At 36.5% G+C, this 22,347-nt stretch overlaps 1 protein-coding gene across 1 annotated transcript in view; it reads right to left on the reverse strand.

Annotated features, from left to right (window-relative positions):
- The window catches only part of SPATA16 (spermatogenesis associated 16), a 262,641-nt gene that overhangs the window by 141,888 nt on the left and 98,406 nt on the right, over positions 1-22,347 (reverse strand). The window contains exon 3 of the mRNA XM_058295332.2: positions 15,251-15,396. Within this exon, the coding sequence (XP_058151315.1) occupies positions 15,251-15,396 (146 nt within the window). The remainder of the gene's footprint in view (positions 1-15,250; positions 15,397-22,347) is intronic.

Raw genomic sequence — 22,347 nt, forward strand, 5'->3', positions numbered from 1 at the left:
GAAGAGAGAGGAAGAAAATGCAAATTGGGGCACTGGTCCGAAAATGATGTGGTGTGAGAGGATTATTATCATTATTAAAAACTGCCTTGTAAATTTGCTTGGCTAAAATAATAAATTGACCAGAGGGGGAAGGCAAGGAGACTATTAAGATGCTACTCAATAGTTAAAAGATGTTTAATTTTATAAAAGAAATTACTAATATTTCAAAGATTACTAAGCAAATACATGGTTGAAACATTTTTAAAGACAATCATGGTAACTACTCTGAACAACGATGAGTGGTACAATACCTGCAAGAATACTAAAGATGCTATGAACTAGGTCTCAAAGTGTGGCCTGAGGGTTCTCCAGACACTTTCAGGAGATCACAAGATCAAAATTATTTTCATAATAATAATAAGATGTTATTTTCCTTTTTCAATGTGTTGACATTTGCACAAACATCGCAAAATTCATTGTAGGTAAAACTGCTCACTCCTTTGGAGGAATCAAAGTAGTGAGACCAATCAGTTCTTGTAGTCATTGGCCATGTTCCTCACTATTGTGTACATTTACCCCCAAAATCATTTTACATAAGAGGTCCTTAATGAAGCAGAAAAAGTAATTTAAAAAATCTCAACCCTTGAGTACACACCTTTCTTTCCTTTTTTTTAGGAGGTTGCAGATTGAACCAGGACCTCCTACATGGGAAGCAGGCACTCAACCACTTGAGCTACATTTGCTCCCTAAGAACATGCTTTATTTTGCCTCTCCCACTGCTGAGATGGTGCCCTCCTCTGTTTGCTCATTGTTTTTTGCTTGCTGGTTTTTTGCTTATTGTCTGTTTTGTTTTTTTGGTGGCACCTGGAACTAAACATGGGACCTCCCATGAAGGGTGTGGGCAATCTACTGCTTGAACCACATCTGCTTCCTGCTCGTTTGTTTTTGCTCATTGTCCGCTTGTTTTTGTTCACTGCCTGCTCATTGTTTTTTTTTGCTCAATGTCTGTTGTTGTCTGCTTGTTGTTTGTCTTCTTTAGGAGGTACCAGGAACCAAACCCGGAAGTTCCCACGTGGAAGGTGGATGCTTAACTGCTTCAGCCACATCTGCTCCCAGTACATGTTTTTTTAATATTCGATGTGACAAAATGGGCAGTATGCATAAGGTATTTCAATTTCATACCAAAAGATGATGGCTGACTTGAGGAAAAGCATTTTTACACTTCTGCCATTATTGGGCATTGCAAGCTGCCCTAGCCACTGTTTCCCTGAAATACCGTGTTTTACATAGAAGAATAACTGATAGAAAAACTATGGCAATCATGCTTGGTATTTGGCTTTTCTCTACCATCAGTGCTCTTATTTGTTTGTTTTGTATACTTGCTTTCCCTTGAAGTTTGGTAGAAAATTGATCTTGGAGAAGTAGAAATATTTGTTTTGTTTTTTAAAATTCTGAACTATAATGCTTTTCGAAACATGTATTTCTTTGCCTATGTAGAGCCATTAGGAAGAATACCTAAGTCTTAACCTTCAAGCTTTGACTCTCATGTCTGACACTGATTGTTGTTTTGAGTTCTCAAAGACCTCCTATGGCCAGACATTAAAAAAAAAGTTGGCTCTTTCTCTCTAATTGCGTTTGCTTCTATACTGTTGTCTACCATTATGTGGTATTTAGAATTTCTTCCTAATTCCTTTTGAGCAGCCATTGCTACATTTTCTCAGCTCCTCTTTGGTCCTCATCTGACCAGGAAATGCAACTATTTTATTTGCCCTCCCTTTATATTGGACCATTTACACCAGTATTCTAACGTATCCCTGATGATAGTGGAAATGTGTAAACTATTATGTAAGTCTCAGTAGTTATTTTATGCAACTTTTCGAGTTGGTTCTTCACTATTACCTGATGTCACCTTCACTATCTTGAAATCATGCCCCTTCTCTGAGGCTCTTGATTCTTTGAAATTTGATGCTGTTTCAGCTGAACAATTGGCAAGACTATTAAAAAACAAGTTGCAGGGGCTACTTAAGAAATCGAAGAGTAACTAAAAGCATATTGAATAATTGTGACTTTCAGTTGTTCTGTATCAGTTGAATTTTTGTGTTCTTTCTCCCTGTGTACGCGGTAGTTCTATTTTTCTCCAATAAAACTTTCATTAAAAATATTTAGTATTTTCCTGAAAATGAAATGTATACATGTCACTTAAGGGAACACTACTGACAGCATTCATTGCTAGTGATAAAAGTTTAAGGTTTCAGGAACTGGACTTGGCCCAATGGATAGGGCATCTGCCTACCACATGGGAGGTCCGCTGTTCAAACCCCGGACCTCCTTGACCTGGGTGGAGCTTGCCCATGCGCAGTGCTGATTCGCACAAGAAGTGCCGTGCCACACAGGGGTGTCCCCGTGTAGGGGAGCCCCATGGCAAGGAGTGTGCCCTGAAAGGAGAGCCGCCCAGTGCGAAAGAAAGTGCAGCCTGCCCAAAAATGGCACTGCACAACAGAGAGCTGACACAACAAAATGACACAACAAAAAGAAACACAGATTCCCGGTGCTGCTGACAAGGATAGAAGCAGACATAGAAGAACACACAGCGAATGGACACAGAGAGCAGACAACTGGGGGGTGGGGGGAAGGGGAGAGAAATAAAAAAAATTAAAAATTAAAAAAAGTTTAAAGTTTCAAGCAAATTTTGAATTTTGGAAAACTTCTGTCACTGTGAGCTTAAAGGTTGTCCAACATTAAAAACATTTCTGATAAAATTGGTGATGTATGAACAAGTACGATTTTTAATTTGCTATTATGTGATGCCATGTGTTAACATTTGGAAGTCTGTACATGACAGTGAACCAATATTTTCCTATTTGTCAATAAGTGATATTACTAAATCATGCATAGGTAAATAATCTATTCAAAGTTCAAGCTAGGCTAATGACTTTTAGTATAACAAAGTACAAAAGTTCACTGATATGATTTCACAATCCACATTCCAATTAATCTTTAAGAAAATACTACTACTAAAAGTCTTGGTGTAGTGTCAAATAAGAATATTCAGGATTATCTGAAAAGGCTATTAAAATTCTCTTCCCTTTATCTAACAACATATCTTGTGTGAGACTGAATTTTCTTCATGTAATTCAAGTAAAATAACACATTGCAATAGAGTCCGTGCAGAGTCAGATATGAAAACCAAACTTTCTTTCATTATGCCAGGCATTACAGAGGTTTGTAAAAATGTGAAACAATGCAACTTTTCTCATGCATTTTCTTTTTGCTTTGGAAACTATAGTTATTTTTCATGGAATATATAGTTTATGTTAATGTGGCATGGGTTTATTATTTTTAAATGAATGAGTAAATAAATATATGTATTTTCAACTTACTGTTTAAATTTTTATTATGATAAATATTGATAGATAAAACCCACATAAGCGAAATCTTTTTGGGATCCTCCTAATGTTTGAGAATATAAAGGTGCCATAAGACCAAAAGTTTGAGAACCACCCTACAAATAATTAGTCAAAATTTAGATGAAGATTTTAAGTGTGGGAATGAAAGTAAAAAGGGACATACTTGTGTAATAATTTGCTCTGTATTACACTATTCTTTTGTCCTCTCTCCTAAAACTAAAATACATTATTTTGGTGTATATATGTGATTTCTCATTGTTATTCTCACATTATTTTATTCCCACAGAAACTAAGAACTATTTTCTCCTTGTCTGTGTTGAACAGGTTCCACAAGGAATACTCACGGGAACTAAAGTTCTAAAAAATAAAAAGATTGAAGTATATAATGAAGTTATGTATTAGACTTCTTTCAGCTATGAATCTATTGCTTTTAAACACTCAAAAATAAAAAACTACTCTGATTCAACTGTCTTCTGTGTCAAAGTCATATTTGATAACAAGAGCTTAATAATTGGTAATAAAAGAATATTTATATACAATTACAAAATTATTTTGTTTCGGGAGATCTATGAAAAGCACAACATCTGCATTTTCTCCATTGATGGCAACTCTAACTTAGGAGCAAAGTTATGACAGTACCACCATAGAGATATTTATTCTAAAACAAAAGGTGTTATAAATTAGCATATGGCTGCTCGTCAGACTTCTATGAAAAAATGAGGGAAGACCACAGGCCCAAAATAGGATGAAGATGAGGGTTTCTTGTTAAACAACAGAAGAGGAAATGAGGGAGGGATAAAGTAAATACAGCAATAACAGTATAATCCCAGAATTTGCAAGATGATTGCTGAGGCTTGTTTTAGTTTGCTAAATGCTGCCAAAGCAATGTACCAGAAATGGGTTGGCTTTTACAACGGGATCTATTAGGTTAAAAGCTTACAGCTCTGAAGCCATGAAAGTGTCCACATCAAGGCATCATCAGAGATGCTTCCTCCCTGAGCTGCAGCTGTGGGACATCAAGACAGCAGCATCATTAGAAGATGCACAGCTATGGGTTATCAGGCAGACGGTGGCATCTGCTTATCTCTTCCTTCTTCTCCAGGCCTCGTTGCTCTCAGTTTCTGGCCAAAATGGCTTCTTCTTAGCCTCTGTGTTCTGTGGATTACAGCTTCTTGTTCCTCGGGCCTTCTTTTTTAGCCTCTGGGTTCTTCTCTGTCTCTTCAGCATTTTTCTGTGTCTGTGGCTTTTTATTCCTCCATTTATAAAAGATTCTGTAAGAGGATTACAGTCCACCTGGGTCATGCCCTACTGAAGTGATCTAATTAAAAGGAAGGCCTATAATTGAAAATAACCGAAAGAGCCTATGTATAATAGGTTTACATGCACAGGAATGGATTAGTTTTAAGAACAGGATTTTCTGAAGTCCACAAAAGCTTCAAACTACCACAAGGTTTGTGGTGGTTTGAAACTGTATGTTCCCCAGGAAAATCATGGTCTTAAAGCTAATCCATTCCTGTGGGAGTAAACCTCTTGTAGGAGGGACCTTTCGAATAGGTTACTTCAGTTAAGGCATGGCTCAGGGTGGGTCTTAATCTTCTTGTTGGACTTCTTTAAAAACAGAGTAAATACACAGAGAGAGAGAGCAATAGAAGCAAGACGCTGAAAGCAATGAAACCTGGAAGAGAAGGGAGAGACAAGCAGATGCCACCATGTGCCTCGCCATATGACAGAGGAGTCCAGGATCACCGACAGCCAGTCTTGAGGAAGAAAGAATTGTCTTTATGATTTCTTGATTTGGACATTTTTCTCAGACTCAAAACTGTAAGTCTGTAAACTAATACATTCCCATTTTTAAAAGCCAACCCATTTTATGGTGTCTGCTTTGAGCAGTTTAGCAAACTAAAACAAGGTCAATCCCATGTTGTCAGAGATGTGAAGAATCCGTGGAATAGCCATTAAAATATCCATTTCCATGAAATGTATGTATTCATGAATTGTGAAAAGTAAATTCACAATAGTAGAATAGTGCATATTTGTAAGATAGTCAGCTATTCTAAGATAATCTATTACAGTGAGAGCAAAACCAGGCACACCCAATAAGAAATTTGGACATGGAAAATAAACAAAGTGAAAAATTTAAATATCAAACACAGGCTGGTAAGAGGTATAAAATCTGTAGGATTTGGCATTTAAGCCATATATATATATATATATATATATATATATATATATATATATATATATAATTTTGAACCTGTTATGCTTCAAGTTTGTCTCTTGCTATTGAGGCAAAGAGAGGTTAAGTGACTTGTGAAGTCAAGGCTAGTCAACGATGTTGCAGGAATTCAATTCAGGTCTTTGGTTACAATACAAGGAAAATGTCAGCTCCTCCACTTTTCTGCATTTGCAATAATAGATTTAATGTATTTATTTTGTCCTCATTTTTGAAGGATAGTTTTGCTGAATACAGAATTCTGGTTTAACAGCATTTTTCTTTCAGCACCTTAGAATTGTTACATTGCATTTTAGCTTCCATTGTTTCTGATGAAAAGTCACCTGTTATTTGTATCATCGTTCCCCTGTATGTAATGTGTTCTTTTTCTTTGACTGCCTTTAAGATTTTCTCTTCATCTTGGAATATCAGAAGTTTGATTATGATGTGCCTAGATGTGGTTTTCTTTGTATTTATTCTAGTTGGGGCTCACTGGATCTATTAGTTGATTTTTTCCTTTTTGCCAGATTTTGGAGATTTCTAACAACTATTGTTTTAGTTCCTATTTTCTCTTTCCTCTCCCTCTGGGAATTCAATTGCATGTATATTAGATTGCTTGTTTCTGTCTCTGAGGACAGGTCACTGAGGCATTGGTTAATTTTAAAAAAAATTACTATTTCTGGGAGAACCAGCAAGATGGTGGCAGAGTAAGGTGCTCCTAAAGTCAGCTCCTGCTACAGGGCAGTTAGCAAACACCCAGAACTCTCTGGAGCTAGCTGAAGCACCTGTTTGGGCTCCAGGAGACCAGAAGAGCAACCTGCAACATCCTTGAAGGAGTGGAAGGAGGAGACTGCCTGTCTGCAGAGTAGACTCAGAAGTAGAGTGCTCCACGCTGGCCGATGACTGCTGCCCATCCTCCACAGCAGGCACAAGCTTCCTCAGGAGCTGTTCTGAGGCTGGAATTGAAAGCTCCACTTCCTCAAAATGGGGGAGAAAGAGATGGTTGGGTACCAATTTCAGCTACTGATGAGGAAATTCAGTGGGCTACAGTATAATCCTGAGAACAGCTAAAGTTTGAGCCTGTCCAGGTCAGAAAGAGGCTGGGAGCCACCATCTTAACTCTGTGCCTGGCATGAGGGGAAGCAGGGTCGACTGAAAATCCCAGTGCTGGTGGGGACTGGCTTCTTTCCATCGAGATCATATTGCAATTTTAGCCTAGGCCTCAGTGCCACCTTCAGCAGAGAGGAAGCTGCAGTGACCTGCTCCAGCCTCTCCGGGAAATTATCAGCCAAGCAGTGGAGGCTGGTGATTATCCTACTCTGGCAGCACAAGCTACCCCAGGAGCTGTTCTGTGGCTGGAATTGGAACCTCCATTTCCCAGAAACAGGAGAGGAGGAGACAGTTGGCTGCTGGTTTCGGTTACTGATTGGTAGACTTGGCTGGCTAAGATATAACCCTGGGAACAGCTAGGGTGTGAACCAGCCCAAGTCAGGAAGAGGCCAGTAGCCACCATTTGGACTCTGCCCTCAGAATGAAGGGAAGCCAGGCTGAATGAAACTCTCAATGGTGGCAGGAACCAGTTTCTTTCATGCAGATCAGTCTGCAGCCCTAGCCTATGCTTCAGCCCCACCTCTGGCAGGGAGGAGGCTGAGGAACCCTGCAGCAGCCTATACAGGTAACTGCAGGGAAACTTGACTGGCATAGACTGAAAATCAGAAGTCTATCAGGGCAACTGTAGTCATCTTGGACCTGTACTGCACAGACTGCTGCCCACACGTGCAGCTCCATATCCCCCCCCCCAGGCAGGGAAAAAGGGATGTGAAACATCATCAGTCTCTCCAGGTAACTACAGTCTAGATCTGCACTTGGATTGTTGCACACAGCTTGACTCTGTCCCTACCCCTGGCAAAGGAGAAAGTTGGAAGAAGCTTTATTGGTCCCTGGTGCAATGAGGGCAGCTTGAGCCTCCACAGCTTACAGCACCAACTACATGCTTGGCTCCTACTGCACAACCAGCAAGGGAGAAAGGATAGGAAGTCCTAAACTAAAGAGAAAAACTGCACCCAGAAAAGATACTCTAGTAAGCCAGATGCAAAGACACCAACAAAAAATTACAATCCACACCAAGAAACTGGAAGCTATGGCCCAGTTAAAGGAACATGAGAAGCCTCCAGATGACATAAAGTTGAGACAACTAATCATAGATGTTCAAACAAATCTCCTTAATAAATTCAATGAGATGGCTAAAGTGATTAAGGATATTAAGAAGACACTGGATGAGCACAAAGAAGAATTTGAAAGCATATGTAGAAAAATAGCAGATCTTATGGCAATGAAAGGTGCAATCAATGAAATTAAAAAAAACATTGGAATATATAATAGCAGATTTGAGGAGGCAGAAGAAAGGATTGGTGAGCTTGAAGAAATGGCCACTGAAAATGAACATACAAAAGAACAGAAGAAAGAATGGAAAAAATTGAACAAGGTCTCAGGGAACTAAATGACAGCAAAAAGCATGCAAACGTACATGTCATGGGTGTCCCAGAAGGAGAAGAGAAGGGAAAAGGAGCAGAAGAAATATTTGAAGAAATAATGGTAGAAAATTTCCCAACACTACTGAAGGACATAGATATCCGTGTCCAAGAAGAACAACATACTCCTCTCAGAAAAAATCCGAATAGATCAACTCCAAGACACATCCTCATCAGAATATCAAGTGCCAAAGACAAAGAGAGACTTCTGAGAGCAGCAAGAGCAAAACAATGCATAATATATAAGGGATAGCCAATAAGATTAAGTGCTGATTTCTCACCAGAAACCGTGGAGGCAAGAAGACAGTGGTCTGATATATTTAAGATACTACAAGAGAAAAACTTCCAGTCAAGAATCTTATATCCAGCAAGACTGTCTTTCAAAAATGAGGGTAAAATTAGAATATTCACAAATAAACAGAAACTGAGAGAATTTTTAAGCAAGAGACCAGAATTTCAGGAAATACTAAAAGGTGTGCTAGAGCCTGAAAAGAAAGACAGGAGAGAGAGGCCTGGAAGAGAGTCTAGAAATGAAGATTATATCAAAAAAAGTAACTAAAAATGTCAAAAGAGTGGTGAAAATAAAATATGACAGATAAAACTCAAATAGTCAGCAATAAACTTAACCAATGATGTAAAACACTTGTATTCAGAAAACAGCAGTTCAATGTTAAATCAAAAAAGCCCTAAATAACTGGAAGAACATTCCATGCTCATGGATTGGAAGACTAAATATCATTAAGATGTCAATTCTCCTCCAAGTGATATACAGATTTAATGCAATCCTGATAAAAATTCCACCAGCATTAAAGAAAAAATTGAAAACATGATCATTAAATTTGTTTGGAAGGGTAAGGAGTCCTGAATAGCCAGAAACATCATAAAAAGGAAAAGTGAACCCTCATCTCCAGACTTTAAATGATAATACCTAACTATAGTGGTGGAGACAGCATGGTACTGGCCTAAGGACAGACACAGTAGACCAATGGAACCAAATTTATGGTTCAGAAACAGACCCTTGCAGGTATCATCAAGTGATTGTTGACTAGCCTGTCAAACTCACACAGCTCGGGCAGAACAATCCATTCAACAAATCGTGGTGAAAGAACTGGATATCCATAGCTGAAAGAGGGAAAGAGGACCCCTATCTCACACCTTATCCAAAAATTAACTCAAAATGGATCAAAAAACTAAAAATAAAAGCAAGAACCACAAAACTTCTAGAAGAAATTATTGGAAAATATCTTCAAGACCTGGTGGTAGGTGGTGGATTCTTAAAGAAGATAAGAGGAGGACTGAGTGGACTACTGATGTTTAATATATGTACAAGTTTTAATTAGCTTTACTGTAAAAGTGTGGAAATGTATAGAGTGGATGGTAACACACAGTGAGTAACAGCTAATTTATAAATAGGGATGTGACTGAAAATGATAGTCTAGTTATGTAAATGCCAATTGTCAGAATGTTAGGGAATAATCTAGGGTCTGGATAGCACAGTAAACCAAGAAGTGGATGAGAATTGTGGTTCATGGTACAGATGTAAGAGTGTCCTTTGAGAGCTAGAGCAAATGTACATCACTACTGCAGGGTGTTGGGAATGGGGAGAAGCATGGGAAAAATACAGCTGGAGTGATCTATGGACTGCAGTTAGTAGTAATAATGTAATATTCTTGCATCTATGTGAAAGATGTACTGTGTTGATACTGAGGCAATATGGGAAATGTGAGCCAAATGTACACTATAGACATGGTAACAATCAGATGATATTATTTTATCTGTAGCAAATGGTACACTGCATTGTGGTGTGTTGATGGAGGGGTATTCTTTGGGAATTCTGCACATGTGCATGATTGTTTTATAAGTTTACAATTTCTTTCATAAAAAATATATTTAAGAAATAATAATAGGGTGGGTTGGGGGGAAAACACACCAAATGTAAGATAAGGACTACGTTAGTAGTAAGATTTTGACAATATTCTTTCATAATTTGTAAAAAACATCTCATGACAGTGCAAGGTGTTGGTGGAGGGTTGATGTATAGGACCCCTGTATGATGTGATGCATGTTTGCTTTGTAAGTTCACAACTTTTAGTATTTACTTAATTGTTTATGTATGTTCATATATATAAATGATATAAAGATAATAATAGGATTGGTTAGGAGAAAAATACTTTGTTTAGTAGTAATGTTTTGACAATGCTTTTTAATCATTAGTTAAAAAAGTTTAACAAAAATGCAAGTTATTGGTGGTAGGGTGGGTTATGAGAGTTCTGTATGATGTTATATGTTTGTTTTGTAAGTTAACAACTATTATTATACATGTATTGTTTATGTATGTTTATGTATGAGTGATACACTTCAATAAATTAAAACATTTTTAAAAACATCACTATTTCTCTCTGTTCTTATTTGATAATTTCTATTGATTTGTCTTCAAGTTCACTAACCATTTTTCAGCAGTTTCCAGTCTGCTACTAAGAGCAATCAGTAAATTTCTAATTTCAGATATTTTATTCATTAATGAAAAATATCTATTTGATTCTTTCCTTTAGTCTCTATTCTCTCTTGAGATTTCCATTTCTTCACTCATTGTGATTATCTTCACCTTAAGTTTCTTGAACACATTTTTCATAACTGCTTTAAAATCTTTATCTGCTAATTCCAACATCTTGGTTATATTAAGGTCTGTTTCTATTCACTGTTTATTTTCTTAATTATGAGTCTCTTTTCTACTTCTTTACATGTCTAGCTTTTTAAAAATTATTTATTTATTTATTTTTTACTTTATCCTGAACATTGTGGAGGATATCTTGTAGGGAATCTTGATTATGACATCTTTCCCCGAAAACATTTTCCTGGCAGGCTATTAAATAGTGGATCCTTTTGTTTTAGCCAAATTTGGCTTTAGTCTTTTTTGAGGTAGGCCTAGTTTGGTTTTGAGCTTAATCCTAGAGTGTAGTCCTTTCCCTAGCACATGGTCCTTACTCTTAAAGCATAGCCTCTCTGGGGCCTCAGCTGAATGCCTTAGTGCTCAGTAGGTCTCCCCAACTCGGCACTCCAATATTTCCCAGTACAGCAGTTCCTCTGTATTTCCATTTAGCACTCAGTCCTATAGCAGACAATCTCTGCTGGGCTTCAAGGAATCTCAATCCTCACACACATGGCTCAGACCTTGACCTAGAACCTGAGGCAAATCTCCATGCAGAATTCTGTTCCTCTTTGGCCACCTTCCCTCCTAATTACAGCTTTGTCTGTAGCCTGTTACCTTATTTCAACCTCCTCAGTTCAGCAAGCTTGCAGTTCAACTTAAGCTACCACTCCCTGAATGGGGGCAGGAAAATAACCTCAACAAAAGGCTGAGAAAATTGTAGGGTTCACTTTGTGTATTTCCTTTCTCTCAAAGAGCACAGTCGTTCTCTGACGATTGTACAATGCTTGAAAATGTTTGCCTCAAATATTTTGTCCAGCTTTGTAGTTGTTCATGGCAGGAAGGCAAGTGCGGTACCAGTAACTCTGTCATGGCTGGAGTGAAAAATCCATGGTTTTATATTTAATTTTCATTGAACCTTATGAAGTAGTTTTTGTGAGGTAGCTACCATTATTACTACCCAATTTTACAAAGATGATGACTCAGGCTAATGAGTAAGTGTGGGAATCAGAAACTGAACTTAGCTGGTCAGATTCCAGACCCTTTGGTCTCACTCAATATACTATACTGCCTCAGCAATGTGAAATTATGTTTATTTCCTATACTTCACTTACCACTTTATCTTGTATATTTATTTATATGTATCTATTTTCTGCACTTTCGGTTGTGCCTCTACTACTGGTATATAACACCATGTCTTGCCTGTTTAAAACTTTCTCCCCACTGTTTAGTATAGGAATAGGTTTTAGTGGGTATTCAAAAAAATATTTCTTGAATGAATTAATGAATGTACATGTCCCCTTTACAAACAATTTTTAAAACAGAATTTTTTCTACATGTTTTTAACTTTAGACTTTCATCTTGTTTGCCATTTTATGGTAGCAAAATTCTGCACCAAAAATAAATAAAAGGAAACTAAAGGTGGAGAATGTACAAAAAATGATATGCATCATTAGAATCTTTACAATTATGTACATCAAAATATAATTATATGATAGGAAAGAGTTATACCAGGGTTTGTACTCTTGAGAAGATAGCAGCAATTAGAAATCAGTGTTTGAAACGCTCAAAATATCTACTGATAAACAACAGCACTAGTTTGATGAAGTGAGCACAGAATTGACATGTTTGTCTGGTGACTCTACATAACATTTTTGGTTGAAATGAAAAATGGCTCTCTTTTTGATGTGATAAAATTTCATTTTGGATATGTTATTAGAAAAAGAAAGAAAAATTGTCATTGATAATAGTTGTTTCTAGGGCTCTTTGTAGCATTTATCATATTATAATAGCAATATGTAGTTGATTAATTTCAAAATGTATCCTGTTGAACTTAAAACCAGAAAGTTGTGGTTTATATGGTCTTTTGCATGACAAAACAATATGCATTTATTTATATCAGAAGCAAAACTGTGTGATGGTTTTTAAGCTAATTTTTGCATTAACACATCTCCTAAGGATATACTGTCGACCTCACATTTACATAAAATTAAAGAAAGGATGCTTCAGCAAATGCAAATAAATTCAAAATAGAATATTTTAATTTTGATCCATGATTAGAATCAACCACCATAATGTGGTAATAATACAAAGACAAAATTCTGCATGCAGTGTATAATAACTAATGGTTGTAAGCTATTTATAGACTGTGTATCCTGAGTAATTTATTATATTTTATTTTAAGAAATAATTTATAGATTATATTTCAGATTCTGTTTTTAAATCAGGATTTTTAAAATGTTTTAATATTAGAATCATATGCACTGATTTCTGCAGTATTGCAATATGACAAGCCCAGCAAAATGATTTATTTCATTTGGTGCATTATTAATTATATGAATTGACTGTTTAACCTCTATCGATTTGCATTTCTTACTTAATGCTTAACTTAGAAGCGAAAAATTATTTTACATAAGGATAAAAGGATACAAAAGTTAACCTTAACATAATAGGGAAGCTCATTTCATTATTCTCTATTATATATCGTCCCCTCAGTAATTTTCAAGGTCTTGAAAGATCACTCTTAGTCTTAAAACAGAAGTTTTTAATACTTAAATAGAGAACTTTTTGGAGCTGACCCTTATGTCTTCAACAATTGTAGATCTTATTGTTACTATATTTAGATTAGGGTGGAAATTTTGGATACTTCATTCACACCACTTATTATTATGAATTTAGACATGAATATACTATTGTAAGCCTTTTTTTAAAAATGAAAAATGATTAGAAAATCCATCAAACCTAGCCAGGAGAAATTTTCTTTGAAATGCAGGCCATGTTGGTGGCACTTTTTATATGCAGTGCCATGAAGAGGGTAATTACTTTCAGTACATCTCAAATTGTTATTGTTTATATATGCCAATACATTTTCTGGGATAGTCCCAATTTCAACCATTTTTCCCATCTTGCTCACAAGTCACTCATATATCTCAGAAAGTCGAGTATTTTGATTTATTGATGCATTTACAACTTACATTTTTAATATTGTTTCTTTCAAATGGAAATGGAACAAAATTTTTTGACAAACCATATGAACAGAAGTTTATTATTACATATTCATTAGTGTAGCTTTAATACCACTCAAACTATATGTTTTGATATTGGTTTAGGAAACTATGGTTATAGAAAATGTTTCCAGACAATAGGTATGGAAAGTAGAATTTTTTTGTGTGTGTCTAAGGGAATATGCTTTTAGATATCTGTAGTTCACCAAAGTGGAAGAATTTCTTAAAAACAGTTAATCTAGTGAATTTCAAAATTGTGATATCAATCTTAAACCTACTGTTAGGTTTCCTTAGTGTTGCAAGTAATCTTGGCTAGAACTTTTATATCCTAGTGGATGTGGGATTGTACATGACTTTTACCATATTAAGACTTACCTGAGTCTAAATGTAACTTATAATTATGTTCCTCAGTGGTTATTAACAAAGCAGGCATTATGTTTCCATGTTAATAATAGTTTTCCATTTGTACAGAGTATGAAATCAGAGTTGGACAATACAAAATTTCAGGTAAATTACCCCAAATCAGACAGGCTTCATAATCCAAGGAAAGTTATTTGAGAAGCATATCAATTACTTTTACTGTAAATTAAAGCTTATGATTACTCATGATGAAAAAAAGACCTTTAAGAAATAGGGCACAAGACAGGTACACTTTTGTAGAAGGAAATACAGGCTTGGATAATCCTGGGATTCTAGGAAGCCATAAGATAACATAAACACACAGAGTTCTGAAAAAGGATAGAAATATGAAAAACAGTAAGGACATAGATAGAAAGTGTAGTAGACAGCTGCAACACCCATCCTGCATCCCACCCTTTGGCTCAGCTATGCTATCACCAAGTGAGCCACAAGCTTTCCTATCTTTGCTCCAACTTTGCAATCAGATCTCCCTTCTGCGGATGTGGCTCAAGGGGTTGAGCACCAGCTGCTCACATGGGAGGTCCCAGGTTTGGTTCCCAATGCCTTCTGAATAAACAACAAAGCACAAAACAAACAACAAACCAACCCAAAGAAACCAGTGTGGCTCAGGGGTTGGGCAACCACTTCCCACATACAATGAGCCAGGTTTAGTCCCTGGCCCCTGTACCTCAAAAAAAAAAAAATTTCCTTCTACCACTCCCCATCTCTTCTGCAGTTTGGTAAATCCTTGTTACTCTTTAATGCCACCACTTTACCTTATTCTCTTTCTCCTTTCTTCCTGCAACACTTTGCTACTGTAGTAATCTGCCTTTTTATTTTGCCCTGTTTCAGGAGGGGATATTTATGTGCCTATTTCTTCCACTAGGTTATGAGAATTATGAGAATTCCTTTGTGAATCCATGGTTGTCTAGCTTAACATTAACCAAGCAGTGAATAAATGTTTTTGATTCTTCTTTAAATTTAAATGAAATGGAGGCTGACTGTATAAGCCCATGGAGTACCTTCTCCTTGCATAGGTAGTACTTGAGGTTATTAGTATTTCATTTTACCTGTGTGCATGATTCAGGGCAAGATCAGGTTTCCTCATCCGTAGGTAGCAGGTAACAAGCTTTGTCTCGATGAAACTTGCCACACTTGCTATATCATCAGCAGATGCTTCAAATGGTTTTCCCAGAGCTGCTCCTTTGCTGCAAAGCTTTAAAAAAAAGAATACAAAACTTTAAATTTCCTGGTTTTTTGCATATAATTTGTCTTTAAATAGGCAAAACATAGATATGTACGTGTACTCTTTCTAAACTGCAAGCATAATATTAATATTTTAATTGTAAATTATATAAATTGTTCCTGTTCACTATTTTATGACTATAATATAAAACAAGTGAAACATTTTACTGTAAAATGCTTCCTATACAATATTTTTTAAAAACTTGATAGGTTTTAAAGGAGTGCTATTTACTAAGAATGTCTGTTTTAAAAATAAAGCACCAATAAGCAAAGATATTAACAGAAAACCAGGTATAAATCATATTAAATACAGTGATTTTATGAAAACCCAGCTGAGCAATGATCCAGCACACTATCAAGTTTGATTTAATATGATAAGAAGTATCAGAAGTAAACTCTTAGGAGCCATTAACATGATCTGTGATTAATTTGAGTCTGAATCATATTCTTTAAGATGTTATTGAAGGAAAAAGAGTGAAAATTTATTAGAATTTATTGGCAGAGGCCACAGGATCTGAAAAATATGGCAAGAATGTGGAATTCTTAATAAAATTTCCAGGAAGTCAGTGGTTTCTGGGCATCATACATATACTGTAGAGGAAGAAAATGATTAAATTTCTGGAGAACCCCAAACATTAAGAAGTGTCAATATCAGGACAAGGCTAGATCAGTCCTTTTTTTGCCCCCACCCTTAGAATTTCCCAATATTCCTTGGAATTAAGGCTGATGGGGAAGCAGGAATTCTCCTTTCGTTGAATGACCTTATTCGACATACTTGCTTTCTTTGTTCTTTTCTCCTTGTCTGTACATATACTGGGGAAATTTTCTCACAGGGGGTAGTAGTGTTTTTTGTTAATACTTATTTATATATATCATAATATAAAATTTCTTGTGTTCTAAATCCTGCTTATTTAGATGATGTAGTTTATTTATTTATTTAATTTATTTCTCTCCCCTTCCCCGCCCCCCCCCCAGCTGTCTGCTCTCTGTGTCCATTCGCTCTGTGTTCTTCTGTGACTGCTTCTATCCTTATCAGCAGCACCAGGAATCTGTGTTTCCTTTTGTTGCCTCATCTTTGTTGTGTCAGCTCTCCGTGTGTGCAGTGACATTCTTGGGCAGGCTGCACTTTCTTTTGTGCAGCTCTCCTTACAGGCTGCACTCCTTGTGCATGGGGCTCCCCTACGTGGGGGACACCCCTGCGTGGCAGGGCATTCCTTGTGCACATCAGCACTACGCATGGGCCAGCTCCACACGGGTCAGGGAGGCCTGGGGTTTGAACCGTGGACCTCCCATGTGGTAGGCAGAAGCCCTATCCATCGGGCCAAGTCCGCTTCCCAGATGATGTAGTTTAAACTAACTTTTCTTTTATAGATTAATTCTTGAGACTGGCTTTCATTTGTATGTATACTATTGTTAATTAATTTTTAAAGCTTGATTTGGATATTGAAGAATGGCTATAGCCTATTCTGAAATATATTTCCCTTCTTAATTTTATCAAGAAATTAGATTTCCAGAATCTAAACACTTACTGTTTAATTACTCTAGTTTAATTGTTATCTAATACTATTGCTTTATTATCAATTCTGGGGGTTCCTATTTTTAAAGTTCTTTGCTAAATTGGTAGGTGAAAATGGTTTTTATTTATTCAGTCAAATATTTATTGAGCAGCTACTACTATATGCCAGACAAAATTGTTGCCTTTTCATTTTTATTTGCATAAAGTAGGCCTTTTTTGTAAGTTTTGCCACTTTTAGTTCTACTGTGAATTCCTGTTTTCTGTTCCTTGCCTATTTCCATTGGCACATTAATCTTTTTATTATAAGAACTCTTTAGCTATATAAGCTATTTATATTTTTCACTCAAAACTATATGTGCATGACCATGTATGTTTCTCTTCCCCCATACTCAAATTATTGTTCAGACTAGGGAGTCAACTTTTATTTGTATTCTTACAAAGGCTCTAGAGCACTTCTCTCAATTACTTTTTCTGGATAAATAAACACCAAAGACTATTTTGGAAGTTACAATGGAAATGACCCCAGTCACTGCTAATTTTGGATATTTTGTAAAGATCACCTTTATAAAGTTGGTAACGAAGGACACAAACTATTTAACATAGATTTAGTAATTATTCTTATGAGTGACCTCACAAATGTCAATGTGGTTTTAAATAGACCTTAAAATACCACTTTACAAAACATAATATGAACATGGCTGCTTGAGACAGTATCTCCCCTCTTCTCCCAATCTGGTCCCAGAAGAGTTAGAAAAAAATGATTTTTTATGAAATAGCTCTTTATAAAGCTTGAATCAGCAGAAACAAAATGAGAAGAAATTGTGCAGTTTTATGTATTAACCTCTCATGGCATTAACATACTAAACCTACTTATTTAATTTGATCTCCCAGATGAAACTGGCATTTTTTCAAGCTTTAAATACCCAAACTTCCTAGATTCTTCACATAAAATCATATTCAAACAAATGAAACAAGCCACACACAATACGCAGTCCTTGACCCCTTCTGTCCATGGCGTCCTCTGTGACGGCACAGACAAGACGCCTTTGTCCTGTGCGCTTTCTGTGGGGTGAACACAGAGGCCATTCAGGGAGCTGCATCCCTGCTTCCCTGAGTACATTCTGATCCTTCATGATAAGAGGAAGCCAAACTTTGGATTTAATAATATTAAAGGCTTTGTCTATGAGCATTGGGAGAAGTGAAGAATACATGCCTGATTTTCTAATGTCTGCAATATTCTCCACTTCTCTGAGATTCAACACCAGTAAAAGGATAAAAATGATCAATCTTAACACACTACAGAGAATATTCGATGAAACCAAACTATAAGACAGCAGTAAAAGACAAAGAGAACATTTTTCAATTTACACTAAAATGGGAAAACAGGTGAGCCTTCTGAGTAGGCAGTATGAATAATTGTGGTAATTTTGGTTTATCAAACAAGTCTTGTAAGATTGAAGACTTTTCTGATTTTATGAACATTTGTTTTATTTATTCTTGCCAGCATAGTATACCATCCTTGCAAAATAGTATTGCAAAATAAGCTTTGCAATAAGGCAACTTGTTATAAAAGACATTGAAATAAAAGGTAGAGTTATAGGCACATGTAGAACTTGTCTATAAAAAATACCGGCATCAGGATTATAAAAATATTCCAAATATTTTTCTGATTTTTAAAATTTCCAGCAGACATTTATACTGACTGAGAAGTTATTTCTCACAAAGATTAAGAGCATTAAAGTGACAAGAATTTATTTGAAAGTAGAAAAGAAAGATGGCATTGTTCAACGTATAGTTTTCTAAAAACATATACTGTATGGGAAGTGGACTTGGTCCAATGGATAGGGCATCCGCCTACCACATGGGAGGTCTGCAGTTCAAACCCCGGACCTCCTTGACCCGTGTGGAGCTGGCCCATGTGCAGTGCAGATGCGCTGCCGCGCAAGGGTGTCCCCCGCGTAGGGGAGCTCCACATGCAAGGAGTGCGCCCTGTAAGGAAAGCCACCCAGAGAGAAAGAAAGTGCAGCCTGCCCAAGAATGGTGCCACACACATGAGAGCTAACACAACAAGATGACACAACAAAAAGAAACAAAGATTCCCGGTGCTGCTGCTAAGGGCAGAAGCAGTCACAGAAGAACACGCAGTGAGTGAACACAGAGAGCAGACAACTGGGGGGTGGGGGGTGGGGGGTGGGAGGTGGGCGGGAAGGGGAGAGAAATAAATAAAAAATACATTAAAAATATTTATATATATGTACTGTAAGCATTTGTTGAGAAAAAGCTATGGTAATAAGGGAATAGGCACAACTACCTAATGTAGTATATCAATGAGAAGAATCTGAATTAGAAAGAATAAATCAGGTATTAATTTTTTATTTCAAAAGGAATCTTAAAACATTTTTGAATAAATTATGAACTCAATATTGGAGGGAAAATACAGCGAATAAGTAAGTTTATTGTTTTGATGAGAAGTTAGCTATTAAAATGGGATTTAAGTAATAAATTATAATAATTAACTCAAATAATAATAAATATGACATAAAGCACAATAATAGCAGAAATGACCAATATTAAAATTTAAATATTATATTGTGGTTTCCAGTCTTAAAAGGCACTCACCCATTTTCTCTCCTTAGGGTCAGCATAAGCAAGATTGATATTGCCACTTAGTTTTCCCTTATTCACACATTACATGATGAGCATTTTTCCCACTATATTCCTGGGAGATAATTTTGAGTGATCCCTGGAGATCCTCTAGGGGAGAAGAATAAATCTTGAAGATGTGGCATAATTTGAGTTATTAAATATCTACAGGTGACATCATCAACATAGTGATGGAAGTCATACCCTGAAAAACCTCCCCAGATACTCTGGAGGATGATAGCGACTAGAGAAGGGCTCCACAAATGCTGAATTGAAGAAAGAGAAAAGTATCAGATCTAGTACCTTAAACCTGAAAGTGGACATGCATTGTTAAGGAAACATAGACAACAGCAAGGAAATAGAATAAGAGGAATGAAGTGTCAAGTGAAAACTTAAAAAACACACAAGAACAATAAGAAAATAAAATCTTAGAGTAGAAAGAGAAGCTAATCAACTGATTAAAACCACCAAGATAAACTGATGCCAGACACCAACAAAAAATTGCAACCCATACCAAGAAACAGGAAGATGGCCCTTTCCAACAAACAAACTAAAAAACAGAAGGAGATGCAGAACATGGAACAACTAATCAGAGATGTCCAAACAAATATGAATCAACTTAATGAAGTGAAGCAAGAGATTAAGGATATTAAGAAAACACTGGGAAAACACACTGAAGAAATTGTAAACATATATAAAAAGATTACAAACATGATAGTGATGAATGGCACAATGCAAGAAATAAAAAATACACTGCACCACCATTAAACACACAGGTATCAGTACTTCCAGATGGCTGCCAGAAGAACTTGTGAGAACTCCCATTCAGAATGGAATTTCCTCTGGAAAACAGAAGAATCCCCAGATTTTCTCCAGGGGCCTTATCTTTGGGCCCTCCCAGGGAATGATGGATGGGATAACCAGTCAGAAGAGCAAATACCTGGGACTCCTCCCCTGACATTAACAAAGAGGTAGAATAATTAATGGTTTAAAAGGCAAGCACCAAAGTAATATGGTCCCCTGGCCTTGTCTTCTTCCCCCCTGCCTGGAACAGCACACAAATAAAACCTGGGCATTTGTAATCTGTCATGGGAAATTGTAGTCTGTAAATTGGCCCTCTTTCCCCTTCCCCCCTACCTGGGACCCTTAATTTGTTATTTCCCCCCATTTCTCTTCTCTCCATTCCTTAATAAATTACTGGCCTAACTAATAGCAACAACACAAATACACTGGAAGCACATAACAGCAGATTTGAACAGGCAGAGTAGAGAATCAGCAATGTGGAAGACGTCAAACAGATAGTAAAACAGAAAAGATAGAAAAGGTAGAAAAAATCCAACAAAAACTTAGGGATTTGAATGACAACATGAAACACACAAACATACACATTATAGGCTTCCTAGAAGGAGAAGAGAAAGGAAAGGGGACAGAGGGTGTGTTGGAGAAAGTAATGGTTGAAAATTTCCCAACCCTATTGATGGACATGGAAGTACATGTTCAGGAAGTGCAGTGCACCCCGAATAGTATAAATCCTAACAGTCCTACTCCAAGACTTATATTTTGTCAAATTGTTCAATGCTCAAGACAAAGAAAGGACACTAAAAGCAGCAAGAGAAAAGAGATCCATCACATATAAGAGAAGATCAGTATGATTAAATGCTGATTTCTCTTCTGAAACCATGGAGGCAAAAAGGCAGTGGTATGACATAGTTAAAGTGCTAACAGAAAAAAACTTCCAGCCAAGAATTCTCTACCCAGCAAAGCTGGGATTAAAAAATTAGGGAGTTCAAAATATTCACAGATAAATGGAAATTGAGAGAGTATGTCAATAAGAAACCTGCCCTTCAAGAAATACTAAAGGGAGTTCTGCAGGTCTAAAGGAAAAAACAGGAGAGAGAATTGGGGGAGAGTGTACGAACAACTAAAAAGATAAAAAGAGAAATAAAAATAACATATGGCATGAATAAACCTAAAGAAAACATGGTTAATGTAAATAATTTCTTGACAGTAGAAACATTGAATGTTAATAGGTTAAACTCTCCAGTCAAGAGACACAGATTGGCAGAATGGATAGGAAGTATGATCCATCTATATGCTGTCTACAAGAAACTCACCTTACACTCAGGGACTCAAGGAGGCTGAAAGTGGTTGGAAAACAATTTTACATGCAAACAATAACCAAAACAGGGTGGGAGTAGCTATACTAATATTGGACAAAACAGACTTTAAATGCAAAACTATTGTAAGAGAAGAAGAAGGCCACTATATACTAATAAAGGGATGATCTATCAATAAGAAAGAACAATCATAAACATTTATACACCTAATTGGGCACCTCAAAATACATGAGGCAAACACTGGAAAAACTAAGTGGAGAAACAGATGCCTCTACAAGTACATTGGGGGACTTTAATACAGCATTATCACCATTAGACAGAATATCTTGACAGAGAATCAATAAAGAAAGAAATACCTTGAATAATACTTTAAAGGATCTGGACCTAATAGACATACACAGAACATTACACCCAAATATAGTGAGATATACATTCTTCTCAAGTACACATGGCTCATTCTCCAGGATAGACCACATGCAAGGCCACAGAACAACTTTCAATGAATTTAGAAAGATTGAAATTATACAAAATAATTTCTCTAACCACAACGGAATGAAGTTGGAAATTGGTAAGGAGCAGAGAAGCAGATTAGGCACAAAGATATGGTAGTTAAACAATACACTCTCAGACAATCAGTGGGTCAAGG

This window comes from Dasypus novemcinctus, chromosome 4 (assembly GCF_030445035.2).
Source record: "Dasypus novemcinctus isolate mDasNov1 chromosome 4, mDasNov1.1.hap2, whole genome shotgun sequence".
NCBI classification, from domain to species: Eukaryota; Metazoa; Chordata; class Mammalia; order Cingulata; family Dasypodidae; genus Dasypus; species Dasypus novemcinctus.